This window comes from Gracilinanus agilis, chromosome 3, assembly GCF_016433145.1.
Source record: "Gracilinanus agilis isolate LMUSP501 chromosome 3, AgileGrace, whole genome shotgun sequence".
NCBI classification, from domain to species: domain Eukaryota; kingdom Metazoa; phylum Chordata; class Mammalia; order Didelphimorphia; family Didelphidae; genus Gracilinanus; species Gracilinanus agilis.
In genome coordinates this window covers 156,981,308-157,008,517 of record NC_058132.1, presented here as the reverse complement: position 1 = coordinate 157,008,517, position 27,210 = coordinate 156,981,308, and the positions used below count along the sequence as shown (strand labels likewise).

Here is a 27,210-nt window from a genome sequence, read left to right as displayed (position 1 = left end):
TAGCAAGATGGCTTCTGGGCTAGATGGGATGTTAAACATTGTTTGGTCCTGGCCAGCTAGAAATAATGGGCCAGGTAAATTTACACTCATTCATTCACTCATCATAAAGATAGCTCTGCCCCTGAGTTAGGCGTTCCAAAGTCATGAGTGGCTTAACTCATTGTACTAGGGGCTGAAGGCTTAGCTAGTGGAACATGAGTTCTGGCAGGGCCCAGAAACTAGGAAAGACCTTGAGAACTGGCCAGTGACTGACAGTAATTTGTCATTTGAGGACCAGTCTGACTAAATTTAGACTTTCATCATCTGAAGGGTTACTGTGGGGTGATTGGATTTTCCATCCATAGCAACTCAGGAAGAATTTGGTAAGGCAAGAGGATTTTAGCCTATAATGAATGGCCTTATCATCAAATAAGATAATATTTGTAGAGCATTTTGATCAGTGCCTGGCACCGTTCTCACTTTACAAAAACTCACATCGCAAAATTCCACTTTATGTAAAGAATTCTGAAAGAAATTTGCATTCCAGAAATAACTTTAATGTACAGTACTGTAGAGCACTCTCCACTCCTGTTCCTTTGCTATGAACTCCACAGCTTCTTACCCATCTCCAAAAAAATCTTCCAAGTAAAAGTGAAGAGGCAGGGAGAGACTACTTCTGCTGCCATATCAAGTGTTTGGCTTGAGATATCTTGTGCTGAGAGAAGAGACCTTTGCCCCATTTTGCCCATCCACTCTGCACGTCAAGACTCCTACATGTCTGTCTTCTGTCATCCATGCTTGTGTCTGCCCATCCTTTTTTCCCCCTTGATTCAGGCCAGGCTCCCATATGGCTGACCCAGATCCCAGTGTTCCTCTTCCTGTTTTTGTTCTTCCTCCTGCTCTAGAGTCTTTGTTCCTGGCCCCACAATTTATCTTTGAACTGTGGGCTGACTCCATTCTCCCACAGGTATATGGCACTCTTCTTTTTTCCCTTCCTCCTTCCTTCCCTTCCCCATGTCTATAGGTTAAAAAAATCACTTTAGAGATCAGTGGAATGGCACACTTACTTAGAGAGAACTGTCGGTAGTACATATTATATAAATGTTAGCAGTGATGATGATGTATGATGATCACAATGATGTGCTAAGGGCTGGGAATATAAAGGGAGGCAAAAAGAGTCCTTGCTTTCAAGGAACTTACAGTCTTACAGAGATAACTTTCAAACCACCATGTACAAATGAGATGTGTAGAGGATATATTGGAGATTTCAGCTCAACAAAAGGGAAAGCGCTAGCACTAAGAGAGATCAGGGAAGGCTTCCAGCAGAAAATGGGACTTCAGCTGAGACTTGAAGGGAGCCAGGGAAGCTAGGAGGGCATGATGAGGAGAGAGAGAGTTTCAGGCTTGGCGGACAACCAGTGAAAATGCCCAGAGCTGGTAAAGGGAATATCTTATGTAAGACATAGCAGGGAGGCCAATGCTACTGTACTGAAAGAAGGTGATGAATAGGGGTGGGATGTAAGATGAAAGAAGATGAGAAGTGTAAGAAGGGGCTGAATTATAAAGAACCTTTAAAGCCAAATAGAGAGTTCAGAAGATCAGTTTGAAAGCTGGGGGGAGGATGGATTGGAGTAGTAAGAGATTTGGGGGAAGGAGACCAAATCTTCAGGTTATAAAAACAGTTCAAGTGTGAGGTGATAAGGGCTTGCATCAGTCTGGTGGTAGAGGAGAGAAGGGGATGCATATGAGAGATGATGAGACAGTAAGAAATGATAGGACTTGTCAGCTGATTGGATTTGGTGGGTGAGTGAAGGTAGGACACCTTAGTTGAGAGTCTGGCTGATTGGATGATGCCTATTCAACACGAATAGGAAGATAGGAAGAGGGGAATTAAAAAAAAAGATAATAAATTTCATTTTGATCTGCAGTGGTGGGGCAGTTTGTGAAGTACTAGAGTGAGCCATAAGGATGCATAATTGAACAACTAGGTGGTACAGTGGATACAGCTCAAGTCTTGGAATTAGGAAGATCTGAATTCAAATTTGATCTTAGATACTTAGTAGCTGTGTGACCTTGGGTAGGTCATTTAACCTCTTTGCACCCTCAGTTTCTGTATCTGTAAAATGGGGATAATAGATAATAATAATACCAACTTCCCAAGGCTGCTGTGAAGATCAAAAGAGCGAACATATCTAGGGATAGAAGAGTAGGGCCACTAGAAATGTTGCTGCAGGCAATTGCTTGTGTCCTGAGACTAAGATGGGACTGTGTAGATTCCCTGGTCACCAGGGGTCTTAAGATATCTTTGAAGGAAGGACTGGAGAAATGGATGATGCAGGAGCAGCAGAGAATTCTTAGCTGGGATGGAAAAACCATCCTGTCTGGACTACTCCTAATGGGGCCATCCTGAAAAGGGACAGCAGCAGTTAGCAGGAAAGATAAATGGTAAATGAGGCAAGCCAGAAGGATTGTCAGAGAATGTGTCTGTCAGCCCATGGGAGCTGTAACAGATTCCATTCTTGATGACCTGGGACTGGACTGAAAGGGTTCAAGAAACCAGAGTGCATCTGGAGTTCAGTCCAGAGGGGTGGAGGCATTCAGTGCCATATGTGAGGAAGAACTAGACCTAAGTGCTCCTGGGACTCTGTACAACTGCTGGAGGTGTTTAGAGCACACACAGCTCTATGCTTGTCCACCATATCCCCCTGATGCAGGGGAATCGAGTGCCCCAGGCTGCAGACTGTTGCGGCTCCCTATGATGAGACGAGTTGTTGATGGACACCAGGTCCTCAGCTGTGCCCTAACTCTCATGAAACTGGCTCGGCTTTTTCCTTACACCCTGCCATGGGAACAGAGATTCCTTGATGGAAAGAACAGGTTGCTCACCAGCCAGGAAGGCTCTTCTGGTAGAACAGGAAAACCTCTTTTCCTCCCTGTGGTGCCTTGAGGCTGCTTCTAGAGACACATCTTGGTTGATTTGGCTAATAGGAGAGGCAGAGCATGGAAAATCCAAATCAGCAGATAATCCTAACACCTTTGATATTTGAATTGGGAGCACATTGTGTTATCGTTTTTGTTTATTACTCCCAGCATGCTTCGCTGAAGCAGAATTCATTAGGATAACATGAGAAATAATTTTAATTCCCTCCATGTGCTGATCTTTCTTTTGTCTATTTCTCATTGCCATCATCCTAGTACAGGCTCTCATTTTCACCTGCCTCTATTATTGTAACAGCTTTCTAAGAGGCTTTTCTGCCTCTACTATCTCCTGTTTCTTGCCTCTTTGTACAGGAAGGAGGGAAGGAAGGAAAGAGGGAGGGAAGGAGAGAAGGATTGAAAGAAGGAGAGAAAAGAGGGAGGGAAGGGAAGAAGGAAGAAAGGAAGGAGGGAAAAAGGAATGAAAGAAAGAAGAGAGCAAAGGAAGAAAGGAGGAAGGGAAGAAAGTGTGAGAAGCAGAGAGAAAGAGAAGAAGGGAAAAAAGGTACTTATTAAGTATTTACTATGTGCTATTCACTTTAAAAATGTGATCTCATTTTGTCCTCTCAACAACCCTGGGACCTAGGTGCTATTATTGTGCCTTTTTCACAGTTAACAGCAGCTAAGTGATACAACAGATAGAGTACCAGCCTGGAGTCAGGAAAGCTCATCTTCCTGAGTTCAAATCTGACCTCAGACACTTGCTACTGTTACCCTGGATAAGTCACTTAACCCTGTTTGCCTCAGTTTTCTCATCTGTCAAATGAGCTGGATAGGGAAATGACAACACACTCCTGTATCTTTGCCAAGAAAATCCCACATGAAGTCATGAAGAGTTGGATGTGCCTGAAATGATTTAACAACAAAAATTTTACAGCTGAGGAACCTGAGGTAACTTATGGCTGTATGGTAGCTAGAAGAATCTCTGTTATGTGTAGATCACATTCTTGCTAAAAAAATCCCATGTGATTCTCTATTCCCTAACATGGAAGTTGCAAACTTTTCTGCCTGTCATTCAATGTTCTCCATTATCCAGCTTCATCTTACCTTCTAGCCTTCTCTTGTTTTTTTTCCAGACCAGACGCTGCTTTGCTCTCTGAGTTTCTATGCTCTACCTCCTTGCATTTTCTTCTGTTGTCCCTTCAACTTGCAGGGAATACCCTTCCTTCTCTTTTTTTTTTGCCTCTTGATTTCCTATATATTCCTTAAAGCCCAGCTTAAATACCAACAAGTACCATCCCTCTCCCAGATCTCACATAAGACTTAAGGCAAGTCTTCACTGAACTTGTCATGTTGTGTTGTGAATTATTGTTATCTATTTTTGTCCCTTCTAGAAGCAGTGTGACGAAGGGCATAGGGGAGCAGGCCTCAAAGTTAGGAAGCCCTACCTAGGTTCACATTCTATCTCTAATGAGTACTGGCCGAATAACCCTGGGCAAATGACCTATGTCAATAGAGGTAGTTTCCTCCCTCAGGTGTTCCCTATATGAATGTAACCCAGGTATCCAACTAAACCTAGGGTATTTGGGATGCTGCTGCTTAAGTGGGACTCTGGATCAGTGGGAAAAATGTTGATGAAGGGCTGTATGACTATGTGAGGGGTAGAGCTGTTACTAGAGCTTTGGAGAGGAGAAAGAATTTTCATTCTTTCCTCAAGTCACACATGGTTCCAGACTCTTTTCAGGACTAACTCCAGCACATAGAGAGAAGAGAAAAGGACCTTGCAAGTTGGAGACAGGTAGGGGAAGCCAGCTCCTCAAAGCGTCCCTGATTTCCAGCTTGCCTCCCTAGAGACTTTGAGGAATTTTCCCTTGAGTGAGATCAGGGCCTCTCTCTTGGCTGAGCTGAGATCTCATCTCACCGCCATTTAAAGTGCTCATTCACTCTTATGTGTTTTCTAGTATATTCTAATCTGTACAACTTCTCCAATTTCTGTTTATTATCTGCTTGGATAAATGGGTTTGCTCACTATTCATTACTTGTGGTCTTTTGTTTAATCAATGTCGGCGAGAAGGGCTCAAGCCAGTGAATATATTCTTGGCAACCTCCCTTGGCAACTCTACCTCCCATGTGAGCTATTAGTAAAGTGGCTTTTTTGTTTTGGAAACGATCGTACCTCTAGACCAGCAATATTTAGAGGCAGAGAGATATAATTCTAGTCCAGTACCCCCTTGTAGACTAGAAGAAAGCACCCAGCCTGGTATTATTCCAAGGATTTGCCCGACTCTCCCTCTTGGCTTTTCTCCTCAAATAAGGGCCAGCTCAGTTCAATCAGTATTTACTAAGTGCCAGTCATGTGTCAGATACGGTGCCATTTATTCATGCTACCCAGGAGCTGCTTATCTAAACATAGAGATATCCCATATGGACGTACGCATAACCCAGGTGGGCAGCACATGCCTTATGCCAATGAAATCGCAGGTCTAATTCCTATCCCTATATTTGTGTCTTGCCTCCTGACTGGACTCTAATTTCCATGAGATAGGGACTGTGTTAAGTAAACTATATCTCCCCTAGATTCTAGCAAAGCACTCTTCACATTGTAATTAGTTAATAGATGTTTGTAGTGGCACGAGTGAGTATGTGTGTATGTTGTTGGGAGGAGAGACCACAAACTGGTCCAGGATTTTAAATGGTGAGCGGGTGAAGATTTATCCACATCTGAATAACCATATGGAGGTACCTATTCAAATATACTCCCTAAGAATTAAGTGTACTTAAATTCTACATTTCAGGTGGATAAGTGAAATCTTTTCTCTAGAGGGGATTTATTCACTGACAGGAAAGGGGAGTTTTCTTTTTTTAAAGTCTCTGCAAAAGAGATATGAGAATTCTGTTTCCATTATTTTGTTTCCATCTTCTTAGTGCTTGAGTGATCCTTGAGATTTACATCTGTCCCTATTCAGGGCTAGGCTGAGATGGGCTGCTGAGGGGAGGGGCAGAGGAACAGGCATCCCAAGAGGCCTTGGTGTCTGTGGCCAAGATGCTTGCTGAAAATGAGCTTTTCCCCTTCTTCCCTCAAAATATATGACTCTATTTACTGGAGAAGGGGCAAAGTGGATGAGTGATGAAGAATCATAGGACAATAGAACTGGTTAACCAATTTTCTTGTTGAACCCATTCCTCTTACAGAGGTCCAGAAAGGAAGAATTACAAGCCTAAGGCCACCCAGAGTATGGTTCATTGGAAGAAGTAATGACTGCTGCTTGTTACCTGTGTAACCTTTGGCAAATGTCATTACCTCTCTGGGACTCAACTACTTCCTCCGGCCTAACTGACTTCTGAGGCCCTTTTCAGTTTTATTTCTATGATCCTATGACTTAAAATGGACAACTTGGTGGCTTGTAGTCAGGAAGACCTGAATTCAGATTTGGCCTCAGATACTTGCTAGTTGTATGACTCTGGGAAAGTACTTAATCCAGGTTCCTTATCTGTCAAATGATCTAGAGAAGAAATGGTAAACCACTCCAGTATATTTGCCAAGAAAACCCCAAATAGGGTCATCAAGAGTCAGACAAAATTGAAAAATGACTTAACAAGAACAAATGATTTAGAATTCAGGTGTTCTGACTTAGTCTTAGTCAATATTCTTTTTCTGTTACCCCATGCTCCTCTCATCCCTCCATTCTGCAACATCTCCCTTTCTTTCTCTTCTGCACTTCTGGATATTATCTGGGACGAAAGGCTGGTTAGATCAGCAGTTGCCTAGGGAGTAACATGCAGGGAAGTTTAGTGAGAGACACTTTTGATGTGACTTTTATAAATGCTCACATTTCTGAAGCCAAGAAAGATTTCAGTCTTCATGACATATAGGTATTTTTTTTATACAAAAGATATTTGCTTTGTGATAAGTCAGACCACAGTAGGGGACTGGGAAGACTCAGAACCTCTGGTGGATAGTTATATGAAGGGAGCATCCTTTCCAGATCTGGCTCCAGGTTCACAAACACCTTTTCCTAGCTCTGCTCTAGGCGACTATTGCAACCTGGTCTGTGTTATTTATCTCCCTTGTGTCATTTCTTCAGTCGTTATCCCCGGCTATGCCTCTTCATGTGACCTCCCCCTTGGGATGCTGATTCCTTCAGAAGCTTCCTGAGCATGGGGAGCTCTAGGGGCTGAGGGGATTAAGGACTCCAGCTGTGGGGTCCCCATAAGCCACCAAAGAGTCTGCCTGAAGTCATAGTCCTCTTTTGTCTCTATCCAGAAGCAGTTAAATCATTAGAAAGTATGACTAGCACATGATCATGTGAACCCAAGTCTTATTGCTCAAGTGATAAAACTTGGAAAAACTTGAATGAAATCATATGTGCCTCCCCATTTCCCCAAGCCAAGATTTAAAGGGAAAAGATGATTAAGGAACGGGAAGGAGCACATTTGGCTCAACTGGAGTGACCGAACCGTATACCTACGTTGTGTGCATACGATGTGCATATCCTTCCTAATTCTCCTCCTATAGGGAAGAAAAGGAATTTCAGAGAAATTAATGTATACTGTTGTGTTCAATCTGCATCAGCTAAATCAATTGACAAGCATTTTATTGAGCTTCTCTATGTGCCAGGCGTTGTGTTAGGTGATATGGAAACAAAGACGAACGTAATATGGGGCTCAGCTCTCGAGGAACTTGTGTTCTTGCCAGGTGAATCAGGCTACCTGATGCAAAAGTCAGGAAGGGACTGCATAGAGTTGCTTTATGGCTGGGGGACAAGGAGAAGATGATGTGTGTGCACGGAGGTACGTATAGAATAGATGTGAGGTAATTTGGGGAGTATGTAAGTGGGGATGGTGGTCAGGAGAAGTTTTATGTAGAAGGTGGCATCTGAGTGAGCTTTGAAGAAGGCTAGGGATTCTTAGAGGTGTGTGTGTGGTGGAGGTGAGGGGTAAGGTGGTGCATTCCAGACATGGGACACAGCTGATACAAAGTCTTAGAGATGGGAGATGAGTGTTGTGAATGAGAAACAGTAAGAAGATCTGTGTGAATGAGCCATGTGAATGTTCTCAGGGAGGATGGAGAATAAGATAAGGAAGAAGCCTGCTTGCTTCTTGTAACCTCTATAAGTGCTTTTATATTCTTTCTAGGGCATGCTCTGTTTCATAATCCATAGTCACCGTAGGAATCCAGTATTTCCATAAATACCTCCTTTTCTTAAACCCTTACCTTCTGTTTTAGAACCAATTGGTTCTAAGGCAGAAGAGCGGTAAGGACTAGGCAGTGGGGGTTAAATGACTTGCCCAGGGTCACACAGGAAGTATCTAAGGTCAGATTGGAACCCAGGACCTTCTGTCTCTAGGCCTGGCTCTCAATCCACTGAGCCACTCAGCTGTCCCCAATACCTCCAAAAACAAACAAACAAAAAACACTATTCCATCTTAGAATCAATACTAGGTATTAGTTCCAAGGCAGAAGAGTGGTAAGGGCTAGACAATTGGGGTTAAGTGATTTGCCCAGGGTCACACAGCCAGAAAGTGTCTGAGACCAGATTTGAACCCAGGATCTCCTGTCTGTAGGCCTGGCTTTCAATCTACCGAGCCACTTAATTGCCCTCTGCCCTCTTCCCTTCCCCCCAAATACCTCTTAAATAGAGCTGGCTATTAGGAGCACACTTGTCGTCAGAGGACATAGATTCAACCCCCAAGCTCCATCACTTACTGTGTGACCTTGAGCAAATCACCTAACCCCCAGAGAGAGGCCTTTGTTTCCTTATCTGTTAAATGAGCATAATTTGATTTCTAAAGTACCTTCTAGTTCTACCCCTATGATTCTGTAATCTTAAATCTCAATGTAAACAGAACAGACTTTCCTGTCAAGTGTTCTGTCCAGGTCAGAATTCATCTTTTCTTATTATAATCTGTTTTAAAAAAAAGATTCTCCTAAATTCCTACAGCAAAGTGGACTGTTGGCTTCTTCCAACTCTGACCTCTGTCTTAACTGAACTAAAGCCTCATCTGGCATCTATGGGAGGTTTTTAGCTTGGTGTCCAGCTGGCCAAAGGTCTCATTCTCTAAGAGGTCAAGAGCTTCTTCACCCAATTGTTGATTGTAGAAGGAGAATTCTACCTTCTCCTTCCTCCCTGGACACCAAGGCCTCCCCTAGCTGAGGAGCCAGCCATTGCCCCTGTAGTCTAGGAGGGTTTCTCTATATAAAATGGCTCTCTGGATTTATTTTAAACCTTCTAATTTTCTCTTAGTGGAATGATCTAGACAGAAGTGGGCAGAGCTTCCTTGGCAAGCCACAAAACATCCATCTTAGGGCCAGCCATCTCTTTAGCCCAGTCTGACCCTATTGACATCTCCATACTAGCTTCTCTGTCCCTTTTGCCAGAAGGTAGAAAATAACCTGTCTAGGAAAGGACTGATGAGGAAAGATGCTGGATTTGATTAAGGGCAGGAATGACAGTAAACATATTTTCTGGGTGATTTTATTTCATTTACTCCCCCCACCTCCTTTCCCCAAGGTCACTGTTGTCTCTAATTTCTGGGTCTTTGCTGTTCTCCCTTCCCTCCTGCAGGATCTATGTGGTGCCACTACCTGTGATACTCTGGGAATGGCTGATGTGGGCACTATGTGTGACCCCAAGAGAAGCTGCTCAGTCATCGAGGATGATGGGCTTCCATCTGCTTTCACCACCGCCCATGAGCTAGGTAAGAATGGAGAAGGGTGGTTGAGACAGATAGAGAGAGACAGAGAGAGAGCGACAGAGGCAGAGACAGACATATATAGAGAGAGACAGAGAGTGACAGAGAGACAGAGATAGAGAAAGAGACAGACAGAGACAGAGATAAAGACAGAGAAAGAGAAAGATAGACAGAGTCAGAGAAAGAGAGAGAAACAGAGACAGAGATAGAGATAGATAAAGACAGAGAGAAGCAGAAAGATAGAGACAGAGAGAAAGGAAGGGGGGGGGGGAGAGAGAGAGACACACACAGAGACAGAGACAGAGAGAGAGACAGAGACAGAGGGGAGCAGGGAGTTCTGCTCCTAGGCTTCACTGGGTTTCAGAGCTTAGCCTCTGGTTGCTTTTTTTTTTTTTAAGCCCTTAACGTCTGTGTATTGACTTATAGGTGGAAGAGTGGTAAGGGTAGGCAATGGGGGTCAAGTGACTTGCCCAGGGTCACACAGCTGGGAAGTGTCTGAGGCCGGATTTGAACCTAGGACCTCCCGTCTCTAGGCCTGGCTCTCAATCCACTGAGCTACCCAGCTGGCCCCCTCTGGTTGCTTTTGGTGTGCGTGCTCAAGGGGGACCCCTTTTAATGTCTGCACAAGCACACGTGTCCAATGACACTGAATGAAGTCCTACTGTGGGGCAGTCTGAGGAGATTCAGAGAAAAAGAACTCCTAGCCTGATTGGAAGTAGAGGGGAGAGATTAGCTGCTGGCATAAAAAAGACCTGAGAACACTTAGAAAGGAGCATGGAAACAAATGTAAATGACTTGGGGGAGAGAGAGGGACTGAGCCCTGAGGATTTCACTAGCTCTCTCAGCCATCATCCTATATTATCTTCTCTTAGTTCCTCCAGGTTGCTTCCTGGCCCAGATTTCTGCTTCGGGCATCAGTTTTGTGGGTCCCTCCCCCATAAGGCTACTTTTCACTTCCCCCCCACATTTCTTCTTATCTCTACCTTTCTGTCCCCTGAATGGTCTGCTTCCCCATCCTAAATAATCCCTTTCTCTTGTTTTACCCTCTCAGGTCATGTGTTCAACATGCCCCATGACAATGTGAAGGTGTGTGAGGAGGTGTTTGGGAAGCTACGGGCCAACCATATGATGTCCCCTACTCTTATCCAGATTGACCGTGCCAATCCCTGGTCAGCCTGCAGTGCTGCCATTATCACTGACTTCCTGGACAGTGGACATGGTGAGCAGGGGGTGTTAAAAGAAGGAGGCAGGTAGGCCTCAATGGGATACCATGTGTTATTATCCAAAGGTTGTCATGATGAAACCGTTCTGTAAATTGAAAAATGCCATATAAATAAGAGCTTATTATCCTCACTAGCTAGCTTGTTGGACCAGGGTTCTGATCCCTGACTTTGGGATGGGCCAATAGTAGGAGGCTCTGTGGGACAGTGGAAAGAGCACCATCTTTGGATGAAGAGAACCTGGACTGAAATCCTACCTCCGACTCTTATGATATGGATGACTTGGCGCAAGTTGCTTAACTTCATTGAGTCTCTGCTTCTTCCTCTAAAGTGGATTTGGATTCAGATGGTGTGTGAGGTCCACTCTAGATCTATGATCTTTTGATTTTAGGCAATGGTCAAATGGTCAGTTGACTCTTCATCCATTGGAGCTCTATTTTGGAGACAAGGAGCAGAGTCTAACACTTAATTAGTTACTCCTGCTTTTATTAATAGCTTGGGATAGTGTCTTTTGTGAGAGGAATGCTGGGGGGGTGTCTAAGTGGCTCAGTGGATAGAGAGACTGATCTGGAGATAGGAGATCTTGAGTTTAAATCTGGCCTCATAAACTTCCTAGCTGTGTGACCCCGGGCAATTCTTTTAACCCTCATTGCCTAGCCCTCACAGCTCTTCTGCCTTAGAATCAATACTGATTCTAAAATAGAAGGTAAGGATTTAAAAAAAAAAAGGCTATCTTTATGCCGGAATTTCCTTTAAAAGATCTTTCCAGGAGTCAGGAAAAGTAAATTGCCTATGTATATTCACCTAACTGGAGAGAGTAGGTCTGCTATAGGACAAATAATAGCAAGAAACATTCAGATGTTTATAAAAGTTAAAATCTAAAATAGGAGCCAGGAATAAAAACTCTTGGACTATGCAGAGACGGCAAAAATATGGACAAGAAAGTGGAATTAGAGAATTTAATTCAAGGAGGCAAATTTTATCATAAGTATCACTGACACTTGCTGGAATAAACCCAATGACTGGATTAAAGCTCTAGAAGGATAGACACAATTCAAAAGAACAGAGCAGGTAAAAGCATGGGTATACGTATGGACTACCATGACTTGGAGTAGTATTGTATGTTAAGAAGTTATCCTCATGTAGTCTAGGAACTAAGGAAGTGGTTGGGAAGGAGGCATGCTGAAGTTCATTAGGGGCCAAAACAGGAGCAGTGTTGTCATCTGAATATACTACAGATTACCTGGACAGAAAGGAAGTAGATGAAGAGTGTGGCAAATACATCACAAGCTTGGCATAGAGGCATGACACTATAATGGTTACTGTTGTTGTTCAGTCATGTCTGACTCTTCATGGACCCATTTGGGCTTTTCTTGGCAAAGATACTGGAGTGTTGCCATTTCCTTTTCTAGTACATTTTCCAGATGAGAAAACTGAGGCAAATAGGGTTAAGAAACTTGCCCAGGGTTACACAGCTAGTACGTTTCTGAGGCTGAATTTGGATTCAGGTTCTTTTGACTTCACGTAAAGCTCTCTCTATACTTCCCCATCTAGCTACCTTATAGAATTGGTGAGAGATTTCAGTTATCCACATATGTGCTGGAGTTCTCTTTAAAGTCTTGCTTTAAGTATAACTTTATTCTTCAGGAGGTAGAGGTACCAACAAAAGGAAATCCTATTTTATATTTGATTCTAATCAATGAAAAGTTATGTGATACTGGGGTGAAAATGATGAGAACCTAGGGGGAAATTACTATTTTATGTTTGAATTTGTGATAGAAAAGAGGAAGCAAAGGATATTGTGATACATGTCTTACATTTTGAGAGGGAATTTCAAAGGATTTGTAGAAAAGATAAGAAGGATACCAAAAACTAAAATTCTACAATGGAAATTAGCTCACAAGGGAAGCTCTCAGGAATAAAATTCTGAAGACATAAGAGGAAGCAAATTCTCCTGAGAAAGAAAAGGGAGAATTGTCTATAGAATCCAATAAGGATGCACAGGGAACTCTCCAATCAACTAAGATTTAAAAACAATGTCCAGAAGATGGGAGCAAAGATAGCTAATGGGGGATAAATATAAAAGTGTAGCATGTCAAGGCTGCTAAAACTTGTAATGAAATGAGGCTGGCAAGGAATACTAAGAATATGAAAAAAAGTTTAAAGCTGTATTTGGGAAAAAGGGAAATTTGAGGAAGGGATAGGATAGCTATCTGGAATTGTATGCGCTAATGATAACAGAAGATGGAGCAAAAGCAGAGTTACTCTACTTTTTATTTTGTTTCTATTTTCTTGGCAAAGAAAAATCATCTTTGGATTGCAAAGAACAGAATGAAATCACTAATAAGGAGTTAATACCAGATAAGTAGGGTGAAAGAACTCCTTGAGGCTCTTGATGTGTTCAAATCACCAGACCTAGACAAATTGTGTCTCAACCTACTAAAAGAACTGGGAGCTGTCATTGCCAAGCTAGCATCAATAATACTTGAAAGATTGTGTGCGTGGAAGAGTTATCAAAGGATTGGAGAAGGGTGAAGATTGTTTAGATTATTTTAAAAAGGGAAGAAAATGCAGATTTAAACATGCCATTTTTCACTTTATTTCCTCCATGAACTTTTCTCTAGCGTAAGCAACATGTATCTTATTTCACAACGTGATGAACAAAGGACTATGTATTGTGTGATAATATATTTATAACCTATACAATATAACCTATCTTCTTGGGGAGAAGGGAGAGATGTGAGAAAAGGGAAAAAAGAAGAATGAGAGAGATTTTGGATATAGCTAATGTGAGAGCTAATGTTTCTATTGGCTAAGCATATTTAGTATAATTTGTTACACATTTATAACATATCTGTATTATATTATTGTGATATATGTATATGTGTATATGTATACACATATATATGAAAAATGATTACAAAAAAGAGAAAAGAATGAAGCCTTCAGCTGATAGGCTAGTGAGCTTGACTTGGACTCTTGGCCAAAACTTAGAAGATTTTACTAAAAAGACATTTAGTAAACTTTTGGAAAATGATAGTAGTGATGACAGAGAACTTTTATGTCTTTATCAAAAACAAATTATGTCAGGTTGACCTAATTTCTCCTTTTGACAGGACTACTAAGCAGGTATTGTGGAAATGCTACAGATGCACTTTACCTATGTTTTAGCATTTGACAAAGTTTCTGGTCCTATCGTGGAACATATTGAGAGATATGGGCTAGCCCAGGGGTCGGCAACGTATGGCTCTCGAGCTATATCTGGCTCTTTTGAGGGCCAGATATGGCTCTTTCTGCAGGAGCCATAAAGTCAATTTTTTTTCAGGCGCTGTTACAGGAGCGCACACTGTGAGCATTGTACAGCTCTCATGAAATTACATTTTAAAAAATGTGGCATTTATGGGTCTCATGGCCAAAAAGGTTGCCGACCCCTGTGCTAGAGAATAGTGCAGTTAGGTAGATCAGTGGGATGGATAGATCGAAAGCATAGTCATTATAGTTATTTTTCAATTTGGAAGGAGTGCTCTAGTGAAGAGCTTGGGCCTTGGCTATTTAATATTTTTATCAATGTTGTTAACATTTGTTAATATTGCCAACATGTTCACTAACTTTGCAAATAACAAAGTCAATCTAGTGGTTGAGAGTGAATATTCAAAAAGATTGGAACTCAAATGGATCTTTGTTCTCATAGAAATGGATGGAAATCCCAACTTGTTCATATCTCTGCATCCTGTATAACTTTTGACCTTATCATTCCTTAAGTTTGCTACAGGGAGAGCACTCAATGTGCTGGAGTTTACTACAGGGATAGTAATCTAATAGGGGCTTTTCTTGCTTTCTGGTTTCTTTTAGTCCCTTATCTGTTTTATATTGTAGCCTACTCATGGTCACTATATACTTTTCCATTTTACTCTCTGAGTCATGTCATTTTTAAGTTCTTCAGAGATTATATTTTCAGTTTTAATTTTTATTATTTATTTATAATTATATTTATTTTCATATATATTTAATTATAAAAATATTGGCAAGATACCCAAGTAGGCAAAGTCATCCCAAGGGCATCTGAGGATGAAAACCAAAAGATGACAATAAACAGAAGAAAAATGGAAAAGATCTGCAAATATTTGTTTTATAACAGACTCTTCATATCCTTAAAGGCAATGAGGTCCCCACACTTGGACTCTAGTATCACAATCTCAGATGCATTTCTAGTATCACAATCTCAGATGCATTTATAAATGGCATCATAGAAAACAAAGATGAGAGAATCAATTATGTTAGACCAAGTGTACAAAGAAGAAATCTTTGCTGGAGGTAACACAGTTGTGAGGGTGTTGAGGAATTGATTCATAAGGTACTTAAAAGAAGTAAAAATGTTAAAGGTAAGGGTAGAAATTCAGATTTTATTAATGCCTGAAAAAACTAAATTGGAAATTTATCTTTCCTTCTGAGTATAACATTTTAGGAAGGACACTGATAACCTAGGAAATGTCTAGAGGAGGGCCACCAGAAGGATGAAGGGCCTCAAGTTTGTGATACCTGAATGGTCACTGAGGGAACTGGGAATATCTTCTATGAAAAGGGGCATTTCAGAGAAACATGGCCTTAGGATTTTGAAAGATTATTGCCTGGAAGATGGGTTACATTTATTCTATTTGGACCTCAGAGGACAGAACAATGTGAATAAGAGTTGAAGGGACAAATTTAGGCTTGATGGAAATAAATATTTCTTAATAATTAGAATGATCCCCAAATGGGATAGTCTATCATGGGAAAGAGGAAGTGCCCCTCATTAGAGGAGTCGGGACAATGGCTGAATGCTCAGTTTTTGGGTATGGTGCAGAGAGGATTCTTAGACCAGGTAGTCTCTGGGGTACCTTCCAGTAGATGCCATATGATATAATGAATAGAGTGATGACTTAAGAGTAAATAAGAGGGGCAGCTGGGTAGCTCAGTGGATTGAGAGCCAGGCCTAGAGATGGGAGGTCCTAGGTTCAAATCTGGCCTCAGACACTTCCTAGCTGTGTGACCCTGGGCAAGTCACTTGACCCCCATTGCCTACCCTTACCACTCTTCTGCCTTGGAGCCAATACACAGGATTTACTCCAAGACGGGAAGGTAAGGGATAAAAAATAAGAAAGACTAAATAAGAACTGAGTTCAAATCCTGGCTCAGACACTTATTCACTTATGTGACCATGGGCAAGTCCTTTAACCTTTACTAGCCTCAGTTTCTTCATCTGTAAAATGAGGATAATAATAGTACCTGATTCACAGGTTATTTTGTTTTAGATTGTTGTAAGGATCAAATAGTACTCTGTAAACCTTAAAGCACTATATGAATTCTAACTATTATTCTAACTTTTAGATTCTTGGTTCCTGAATTAGGAAATTAAATTTATAGTGCTAGTTAAACTTTTCACTTGTCATCTGTCTGTCTGTCTCTGTGTCTTTCTGTGTCTGTCTCTCTTACTGTCGCCCTCTTCCCTCTCCCTAATAAAACACTAAATCTCACTTTTTTGAGGCTTTGACTTCCTCATCTATAATATGGTTAGAACCATTCCTATCTTCCTTTCTTCATATGATTATGAGGCCAGAATAATAGGATAATAGGATAGGAAAGAGAATGCTTTGATAGTGAAAGTGTCTCCCAGAACTGGTTGATTGGAGGCAGGATAATGGACTAGAAAAGTTTTAGAAATAACCCTTTGTTTCTAGAATTTCAAACTCTTTCTTGTTTTTCTCCGTTTCCTCTTTTGGGAAGTAGCTCTCAACTGATGCTAATTCATCCAAAGTGTCCAGGAGCTCCTGCTTCTCTCACCGCCTCCTTCTCAATTCCCCTGCCTTTCTATAGGTGATTGCCTCTTGGATCAACCCAGCAAACCCATCTCACTGCCTGAAGATCTACCAGGATCCAGCTACACTCTGAACCAGCAGTGCGAGCTAGCCTTTGGTGTGGGCTCTAAGCCCTGCCCCTACATGCAATACTGTACTAAGCTGTGGTGCACGGGCAAAGCAAAGGGCCAGATGGTGTGTCAGACCCGCCACTTTCCCTGGGCAGATGGCACTGGCTGTGGAGAAGGCAAGTTTTGCCTGAAGGGGGCTTGTGTGGAGAGGCATAACATCAGTAAATACAGGGTGAGTAACATAGCCTGCACTCTGCTGGGGATGCAAGTGAGTGGAGGGCAGGGTGGAGGGCCTCATAATTAATTCCCTTCTATAGGGGCCCAGTGCCTAGGAAGAGACATGGGCCCCTGTATGAGAACCGGGGGACTCATTCTGTTTCTTCTAATTTGTTGTCGGGCCTTAGAGAGAGTGTATTTTTCCATTAGATAGCAGTTCTTCTATCAACATCTCTCTCTGCTTCCTGACTTTTAAGGAGTAGGGAGAGGAGATGAAGTAAATTCAAGTGACTTAATGGGTTTTATTGAATGACTTGAAAAAAGAACTCTCCAGAGGGAATGAGTGTTAGATCCCCATATTTCTGTTCTCTTTCTTACTTACCTTAGGGAACCCTAAGCTTGATCTATAACCCTTTAGGGTAGCTCTTTCCCCATTGGTGTTGCCAATTTGGGACCATTAATTGATTAATTAATCCATAATTCAATCCATATCTAATTAATCCATAATTCAATGAACAAATACTTGTTAGATAATAGGCACTCTCCTGGGTGCTGTGCTCTATGAAAACGTGCCAGGCTCTGTCCTCAAGGACCTTCCAAGGCTGTGCAAGTGACAGGAACTTAAACTGAGCCATGAGTAAAAAACTTAAATGAACCTCAGTGGTTTGGCTGAACCTAGAACTGAAGATAATGATTTTTACTGAACTAGAATTCCCTTCCACCCCTTGCAATCCCACTCCAACCTTTCAAACTAGAACATCACCTTGCTTATAAATCACCATTTTGTTTGCTTTGTGTTTCTGACTAATAAAGGACTTCAAGACCCTCTAGGGAAGTCCCACAATGATCCATCCTCTTCTTTGTCACATTAGAACACCCTTCTGGGTTGCTCACTGAGGCTTGGCTCAATTAGATGTGAAGGTGAGGCTTGTTCACCAAAACCAACATTCACTAAAGGCCCAGTCACTTGTATTGGCCTGGAAGTGATAGAGAATAATTTAGAAATAGTCCCTGCCTTCTTTGGAGGCTGTAGTCTGAGTGAGGGGCATATATACTGAAGAAGAGAATAAATATGCTGAATCAGTACACAAAAAGGCTTAATCCTTTCTCTTCACGTATATAAAATGATGTCAGATGGAAGAGGGATTAGACTGATAGATGTCTTTGAAAGCCCCATTTGAGCTCCATGTAAGATTATACTTTCTAACAATGAATACTACTGAGCCTCAACCCTCTTCCTCACTTCCTCCTACTCTGCGGGAATAGCCTGCATTTGGCTTCTCCTTAGGGGAGGTGGCGTGTGAGTCCAGGTTGGAAGAGGAATGCTTGATCCTTATTCCATTTTCGGCCCTGGGAATGTGTCGCTTCTGAGGTGGCAGGATGCCTCTTTCTGGAGGTCTTCAAGGGGAGGCTCAGGAACATTTGTCAAGAATGTTATTTAAGAGATTTCTATAAGATGAATGGAATTATCTATGAGGTCCCTTCCAGTTCAAAAATCTACTACATACAACTTAAACCAAAGAGAGACCGCTTGTCACAGTAGAAAGAGTGCTGGGTTTGAGGTCAGGAAGTAGTGGTTTCAAATCATGCATCTTATTCTTAATAGCTTCAGATCATTCCATAGGCTATTATTACAAGGATTATAATCTTTACAGGAGTTAGGTAATCCCATTCTAGGTTGTTTCCTAGTTCTGATGAAATCATAGCTACTTTCTAAAGTTTGCAATATTTAATATCCTAGGTTGGTACAATGTCGGTCAGATGATACATGCTCAGGGATTGCAAATGTTTTAATGGTATGCCAGGAAACCATGCTTTACAGGCTAAATTTGCTGTTCTCTCTCTCGCTCCTCAGGCCCTAAACAAAATTAAAATTCTCCTTCTATTATTTATCTCAAAGTTGAAAGGATTTTTGGAATGTAGGAAGCTGAATATTGTCAATGTCACTAATCCCATCCATTAGCTGATTACACTGTAAAGTCTAAAAAGTAAAGTCTAAAAAATTAACCCAGAAAGTAGGAGGTAGAGAGGCTGATTTAGAATTATATTTAATATTTTTAAATATGCTTAAATTAAAATATTTAATATACTTAAAGAGAAACTTTTGGATTAATGAGATACTATTTTTTTCTTTTACATCAGTGTCATTTCTTAGTAACTCTTTTTTAAAAAAAACACTCTTTTTTAAAAAAAAAATCCTTACCTTCAGTCTTAGAATCAATACTTGCAAGGTTACAAGGCAGGAGAATGGTAAGGTCTGGTCAATGGGGGTGACTTTATTCTGGAACATACACCTAGGAAGTGTCTGAGGCCAGTTTTGAATCCAGAACCTCCCGTCTCTAGGCCTGGCTCTCAATCCACTAAGCTACCCAGCTGCCTTCAATGACGACTCTTATGAGAATAAAAATTAAAGATTTTTTTTTTTTTTACAAATTTTACAAGTAAGCAAAATAAGTCAACAGGTTGTGCTTGTCTGACAATCCTTCATTCTACATCTGTAGTCTACAACCTCTCTAATGAGGGGAGGTAGGCCTGTTTTATTAACAGTTCACTGAGATCTCATTGGTCACTGCATTTTTCAGAGTTCTAATGAGTTTAAATGTTGTTTCCTTCAACCTGGTTATAGTCATTATGTAAATTGTTCTCTTGTTTTTACTTATTTCACTTTGTTCATCAGTTCATACAAAGCTTCCCCCAAGTTCTTCATGTACATGTGCACTCATCCAGTCTAATCATAAATCATTATTTACTCAGCAATTTCCCAATTGATAGACACTTATTTTAAAGATAATTGTTAACAGAGAAAAAGGAGATTAGGAAATACATACAGTAAATGATATAATTAGTAACAGTTTATAATAAAGTTTATGAATGTGATGTTGATTTTAGCTTTTAAAAAGACAAGTCATTTGCCTGGATTATAGTTTTAACTTACCGAAAAGATCTTTTTTTCCCTTTAGAAAATGCAGACATAATATTTAGCCTGGGATGTGTTGGTAAATGTTTGATAATGGACTGAAAAAAAAAGTATGCAGGATATATTTTTAAGTTTAATCTGCTTTAATAACATTTTCTCCATCATCCCCCTTTTTCCTCCCAAACCCTTATCTTCTATCTTAAAAGTGATACTAAGTATTGTTTCCAATGCAAAAGAGTGGTAATTAGGGTTAAATGGCTTGCCTACAGTCATATGGCTAGGAAGTGTAAGAGGCCAGATTTTTTAAGCCTAGACAATCAACAAAATAGCAACAAAAAAATCTTTGATTTGTAGCATTTGTTGATTTCTGAGGTGTAAATATTCACACTGAAAATTTAACAGTCCTCTATAAGCTGGCCTGAGCAGACTCCTGCTTCCAGCCCAACACATGAGGAATTCTTGGGAATTCAGAACCAGCAGAGTCTAAAAGTTAATATTGCCTTACTTTAGGGTAAATGAACTGATGTGGTGTTGAATCAGGAGAACCTCATAAATACTAAGCAGTCTCTGTCTTTGCAGGTGGATGGTTCCTGGGCCAAATGGGAACCTTATGGCCCTTGCTCTCGGACCTGTGGTGGAGGTGTGCAATTGGCACGACGGGAGTGTAGCAATCCTGCACCTGCCAATGGGGGCAAATACTGTGAGGGAGTGAGAGTCAAATATCGATCCTGTAACCTGGAGGCATGCCCCAGCTCAGGTAAGAGGGGACCAGGCACTGGAGAGCCTATTCTAGAGTGGGGGGGGGTTGAGGCTGGATGCAGAGAATGAGTTTCCCATGGCTAAAATTCCCCAGGAGTCTTGGTCTCCCTCCCATCCCATCCAGTTCCCTTTCTGAGACTCCTATGTTTGCTTCCCCCAACCCCAGTCTCTGGCAAGAGCTTCCGGGAGGAACAGTGTGAGGCTTTCAATGGCTACAACCACAGCACCAATCGGCTCACCCTGACCATGGCCTGGGTGCCCAAGTACTCGGGCGTCTCACCCCGGGATAAATGCAAGCTCATCTGTCGAGCCAGTGGCACTGGCTACTTCTACGTGCTTGCACCCAAGGTGAGCAGAGACTGGAGGGGGGAGATCATAACAAGGGTGTCTTTCTACAGGGAGAAGTTTAGGGAATGTGCCAACTCATCTGTGTGTGTCTTTCTCTTTCTTTTTTTCCCTCTCCTTGGGGGCCATAGGTGGTGGATGGTACCCCATGCACTCCAGATTCCACCTCAGTTTGTGTCCAGGGCAAATGCATCAAGGCAGGCTGTGATGGAAACTTGGGCTCCAAGAAGAAGTTTGACAAATGTGGAGTCTGTGGGGGAGACAACAAGAGCTGCAAGAGAGTCACTGGACTCTTCACCAAACCCATGTAAGTTTTCTGATTGTTTGAACATAAGGCTATAGTTAGCAACTCTGGTTCTTATTTTAGTTTTTAATCAACAAGCATTTATTTTTTCTTCCTCCAATATCCCCTACCCACACTGGGGGAAAAATAACAACAAAATCCTTGTAACAAAAATGCATAGTCAAACACACACAAAAAAAGAATCCCATATTGACCACATTCAAAAGGATTTCTCTTATTCTGTACCGTGAATTTATCACCTGTCTCCATCAGGAGTTAGGTAGCATTCTAGTTATCAGTTCTTTAGAATAATGATTGAGATATAGAGTTGTTAAATCTTTTAAAACTGTTTGTTTTTATGAGGTTGTTATAGTTTTAATCGTTCTCCTTCAGCTTACTTTATTCTACACGGATTTATTCAGGTCTTCCCAGGTTCCTCTGAAATCATCCTCTTCATCATTTCTTATACCTTATTATTGTTATATTCATATATCATACTTTGTTCAGGTATTTCCCAATGGATTTCCTCCTTAGTTTTATTTCTTTGCCACCACAGATGAACTTCTATAAATATTTTTGTTCTATATAACATCTTTTCCTCTTTGATCTCTTTAGGGAATAGGACTAGTAGTGATAAAACTGAACCAACTGGTATGCAGAGTTTAGTAACTTTTGGGACATAGTTTCAAACTGCTTTCCAAAATGGCTGTGCCAATTCAATACTGTACCAAAAATGCTTTAATGTGCCTGATTTCCCAAAGTCCCTCCAGCATGTGAATTTTGGGCCTAGGAAGGTAGTATAGCTGTTGAAGGAGGTGATAAAGAAGGAAGGCAAGACTTCCTTTCCCTGTTCTTTTCCCATACCCCTGCTGTGAATTAAGGAGCTCTAGAGTAATTGGGATAGAATTCAGCCCCTGCTGAATACCCTCAGTCATAATAATAGCTAGAAATATATAGTGCTTTAAAGTTGACAAGGCATTCAATTGAGCCTCATGACTGCCTTATGAATTACGTGCCATTGTTATCCCCAGTTTACAGAGGAGGAAACTGAAAGAGATTAAGGGACATGACCAGGATCCCATAATTAGCAAATGTTTGAGGTAGGCTATGAACTCAGGTCTTCTGGATTTCAGGTCTAGTGCTCGCTTCACTACTTAGCTGCCTTAGCACATAATGCTTCCCTTGCCCCCAAATCTCTGCAGTAAATTTCACAAGGATTTATAGAATGCCTACTCTCTGTAAGGAAATGATGATGGGTGCTTCATGCGGTTAGAAAAACAATCAAGCAAAAACCAAATAAGGCACAATGTTTGACTTTGGGAGATAAGCTGAGTACACAGGAAACTATGATAGAGGGCAGACAGGGGATGTGTAATCTCATAAAGACTCTTGCCTTTCTCTTGGGCTTCCTGATGTTCTTCAGGTTTGGGGGAAGAAAATTGATATGAGCTTGAAGAGTAACTCTGGAAGGGTTTTCATGACCTGGAAAATAGTGACTTGAAGCATTGTCTTCTTCTAAGATCCTGGCTGTAGGGAGTCTGTTGTCTCCCATACTCTGTCTTCAAGTGAACACATGGGTGCTGAGAACAATTACTTTTCTCAGTTCAGATCTGGGAAGTATTTTGTTCTTTGACAATATCTCCTTTTTTTCTGTGAAAGTCTTTTTTTTTTGGTGGGGGTGTGTGAAGTGGGGTACAGAGAGCTTGACCTAGGGACATATTGATGCCTCTGAGAGAGTCTCTGAGATAGATTGCTCAATTCCCTTTGGGAGGAGCTCTGAGGTCTAAATTTTTTCTTCTGAATTAATTGGAACCTGGACAAACCTAATGTCAGGTGTATTATAATGGGGATCCCTTCCATATATGCAGTGATTCCCAAAGTGGGCACTATCGCCCCCTGGTGGGTGCTGCAGCAATCCAGGAAGGCAGTGATGGCCACAGGTGCATTTATCTTTCCTATTAATTGCTATTAAAATTAAAAAAAATTAATTTCCAGGGGGCTAAGTAATATTTTTTTCTGGAAAGGGGGTGGTAGGCCAAAAAAGTTTGGGAACCACTGATCTATGGGTTGGATTAGATGGCTGCCGAGGTCCCTTCTAACTGTTAAACTCTTCCCCTCTCGAGGCTTTTATCTAACGCCTAGCCTCTGTTTCTCCCTCACATAGGCACGGCTATAACTTTGTGGTGGCTATTCCAGCAGGAGCCTCGAGCATTGACATCCGCCAGCGGGGCTACCAAGGCTTGATCAGCGATGACAACTACTTGGCCCTGAAGAATGGGCAAGGCAAGTACCTGCTCAATGGGCACTTCGTGGTGTCCGCTGTGGAGCGGGACCTGATGGTGAAAGGAAGCCTGGTCCGTTACAGTGGGACCAGCACTGCGGTTGAGAGGTTGCAGGCATCAAGGCCCATCCTGGAGCCTTTGACTGTGGAGGTCCTCTCTGTTGGCAAGATGACCCCACCTCGCATTCGATACTCTTTCTACCTACCCAAGGAGCCCCGGGAGGACAAGTCTGCCTATCGCAAGGACAACCGGGGATCATCCGTGCTCAACAACAGTGTCCTCAGCCTTTCTAACCAGGTGGAACAGTCAGATAACAGGCCTCCAGCTCGATGGGTGGTGGGCAGCTGGGGGAGCTGTTCGGTAAGCTGCGGGAGTGGGCTGCAAAAACGTGTGGTGGACTGCCGGGGCTCCCCAGGGCAGCTTGCTGCTTCTGCCTGTGACACGGTCCAGCGGCCAACAGAGACAAGGCCCTGTGGGGACCCCTGCCCGACTTGGGAGACAGGTGCCTGGTCTCCTTGCTCCAAGAGCTGTGGCCGGGGCTTTAAGAGACGACCACTGAAGTGTGTTGGCCATGGGGGACGGCTGCTGACCAGGGACCAATGCAACCTTCGTCGGAAACCCCAGGAGTTAGATTTCTGCACCCTGAGACCATGTTGAAGCAGGCTCTTTCTGCCACCCCCTCACTCTCCCCACCCTCACATTAGGGCCATCAGCATTCTGGCCAGCTGGCACAGTGAGCACTGGCCAGGGGGTCACCTCAGGACCCAGCTCACATCCAGGAGCTAAGGACTATTGAACAGGGGTGAGAGGTTCTCCTCACCCTTCCTCACTTGAGCAGAGTGGTACTAACCTTACAGTCTACCTCGTGCCAGGCTCCTCCAGTGCCCAGGTGCTGGGGGGGATAGGAGGGAGAACCTGAGAGAAGAGCATGCTGGGCATGGAAGGATTGGAGCCCAGTTTAAAAAGAGACCTGGAGAATGGGCAGCTCCAGGGCAGAACTTCAGGTACTGTGGCACTCCTTCAAAGGAGGCCTCAGGCTGCTGGAAGAGCCGAGGCTGGCAGCCTGGCACCCTCAGGGGGCCCTGAGGGCTCTTGCACCATCTCTGAACAATGCAGGTTTTCATGGTGCTTGCAACCCACTTTCCTTTTTCTTTTCTGACTGGTAATGGGAAAAAAAAACAAAAAACAAAAAAACAAAAACCAAACCCAACAAACTCACAACTTTGCAGGATGAGGGGATGCTAAGGGAAAGAGGGAAATAATTAGATACCACAATGGTGAGGTCATTTTCATCAGTCAGGGGTAGATTGGGGATAAAGTCTTAGGGGAATCTCTCAACTTTCTTTTCTCCTTAGTGGTCCCCCAAAACATTCCCCTCTCCTCCAAATTCCCTCACCCAGGTTTATAGAATATTGTATTCATTTGGGACAGGGGGGTTGGAGTGGGAAAATCATCTTTGAGGAATAACTCTATATAGCTTTAAAGGGATGAAAAGTCCTTTGAATTAAGAACAGTGTGAAAACATGGAAATTGAGAAAATCTAGTTCCCCTGGAAGAGGAATCAGACCAAAAAGAAAATCAGTTTCGGGATCCTAGAAATTGTACCAGAGCCAATGACCAGTGCAAGGAAGTTTAAGGGGTAAACTCCAGACAGGAAGCTGCTGTCCCTGGGGTTGGAGGCTCCAGGATCTCTTTTTTTTAGAATTATTTTGGGTCTCATTCAGCAAGGGTGCTGTAACTTCAACTTCTCTGCTACCCCAAACTACCTTCAAAGTGACTGTAGCCTCACATCCTTAGAGAAAGTGATGCATCAAAGCGGAGGTGGTGTAGCCCATTGGTCAGAACCAGAGAAGGCTTAGGGCAGGGTGTTGAGCATTGAGGTGTTTTCTCTTTCTCTGACATCAAGACTGCTGTGTGGCTTTTGGTATGTTTATTTGCCTTCCTGGGCCTCAGTTTTTCCACCTGTTAAATGAAGGCTAATTGTTTGCTACCTCAGGTTCTGCTTTCTGGGTACCCCTGTTCTCTTTTCTTCCACCTCCTTATCACACACTGGGCAGTGGGAACTGTTATATCCCAGAGATGAATACTCTTCTCAGAGGGTCATGCTATATGGGTCATAGACATGAGTGGGTCTTTTTGGGGGAGATGCCAATGTCACCAGGGGGGGGACTCCCAGTTTTGAGACGGGCTCCCTCCCTAACTCCAATCCAGGTTTCCTTAGGGGCTAACATTATGAAGCATGTAGTTTTTACCTATGATAGAATTTCAGGGTTGAGAGACCATTTCCGCCAATCTGAACCCAAAGCTTGAATCCCCTAACTTTTTTTTTAACCTAATAATATTTGTAGCCTCGAAGGAAGGCACTTGAGCTAAATTTAGAGTGGACAAATTGGATAGCCCTATGCCAGGGGAGTAGAAAATGTACTTATATTCCATGGGTCCCAGGGCCCTAAAGAAACCTGGTTGACTGTGGCTCAGAAAGAAGAGAGTCGGGGATAGAAGCTTATTTATAAATACATAGCATTCTCCTTCAGAGTAAAGCCACCCCAGCACAAGTTATAGGGTCTCCTATATCTGATTGCTTAGTGATAAACTTGGTAGAGGTGAGATCTAGATTCAAACTGGGGTATACCTCAAATGGGATTAAGGAAGGTGGGGCTCCTAGGGAGAGGATTTTGATTCTTCCAACCATTCAATCCACTGTTAAATGCACTCTTATCCTCTAGCTTCTCCTTAGGGATGAATTTCATGATCCTGAGCTAAAGGGCAGAATTCCTTTGGGAGGAGGAAAAATGGACATGGCCAATGGGTGATGGAAAGTAATGGTGACAAAGGACCATGACAAAATTTGAGCTGGAGACTCAAATGACAGAGCAGGGTAATCCATACTTAGTGCATCTCACTAGGAATTGGGGATGATGTGGGTGCTGTGAAATAGAATTGGGGGCATGAATGAGGGAGGGTGGTGGTAGTAAAGATGCTTCCACTGGGGTGACCAGCCTTCTAGAAGGAGAATCCTTATTATCATTGACTTCATGTGAGTCTTTAAGGAGGGATGTACTTTCTTGTTCCTAACATAAACTAGTTCCAGAGGTTCTCCCCCCCCCCATTTGTTGGTATTTTTATTTCTCTCCCCCCCCCCATTTGTTGGTATTATTAAAAAAATATGACCAAGGTAGCTTACTGAGAAGTTGCCCTTGACTATGAACATTCCACTAACCAAACTGCCTTCCAGGATGGAGCAGAGATTGAACTTGAGACAGATTTTTGGAGGTTGGGACAAGAGATCAGGGAGGCATCTCAGGTCTAGGTGACAAGAGACTCCTTGGGGCCTCTCAAAAAGCCAAGTTTTGCCATTGGTTTGGGGACAAATAAGAATAGAGTTTAGCTTTGCCTGGTCCCCTTTATCCCTCCTGTGCACTGATTGTAGGAGCCTGACCCTAGCACTTACCTTACTGACCTTGTGCTGTGGGACAGGAGGAGGTTGCCAGTGGCCATCCTGACTCCCCAAAATACCAGAACTTGTCTCTGTCACTCATGGGGGTTCTTTCTTTCTCTCTTTCTTTCTCTCTTCCTTTCTCTCTTTCTTTCTCTCTTTCTTTCTTTCTTTCTCACTTTCTCTCTTTCTCTCTTTCTCTCTTTCTCTCTCTCTTTCTCTCTTTCTCTCTTTCTTTCTTTCTTTCTTTCTTTCTTTC

General features: G+C 42.4%; 1 protein-coding gene across 1 annotated transcript in view; it reads left to right on the top strand.

Annotated features, from left to right (window-relative positions):
* Positions 1 to 26,640, top strand: part of ADAMTS15 (ADAM metallopeptidase with thrombospondin type 1 motif 15) — a 37,526-nt gene extending 10,886 nt beyond the window's left edge. The window contains exons 2-8 of the mRNA XM_044668325.1: positions 9,462 to 9,594; positions 10,640 to 10,807; positions 16,662 to 16,945; positions 20,426 to 20,603; positions 20,772 to 20,953; positions 21,082 to 21,257; positions 23,398 to 26,640. Coding sequence (XP_044524260.1) covers positions 9,462 to 9,594; positions 10,640 to 10,807; positions 16,662 to 16,945; positions 20,426 to 20,603; positions 20,772 to 20,953; positions 21,082 to 21,257; positions 23,398 to 24,172 — 1,896 coding nt within the window. The 3' untranslated portion in view covers positions 24,173 to 26,640. The remainder of the gene's footprint in view (positions 1 to 9,461; positions 9,595 to 10,639; positions 10,808 to 16,661; positions 16,946 to 20,425; positions 20,604 to 20,771; positions 20,954 to 21,081; positions 21,258 to 23,397) is intronic.
* The last annotated feature ends 570 nt before the right edge of the window (positions 26,641 to 27,210 follow it).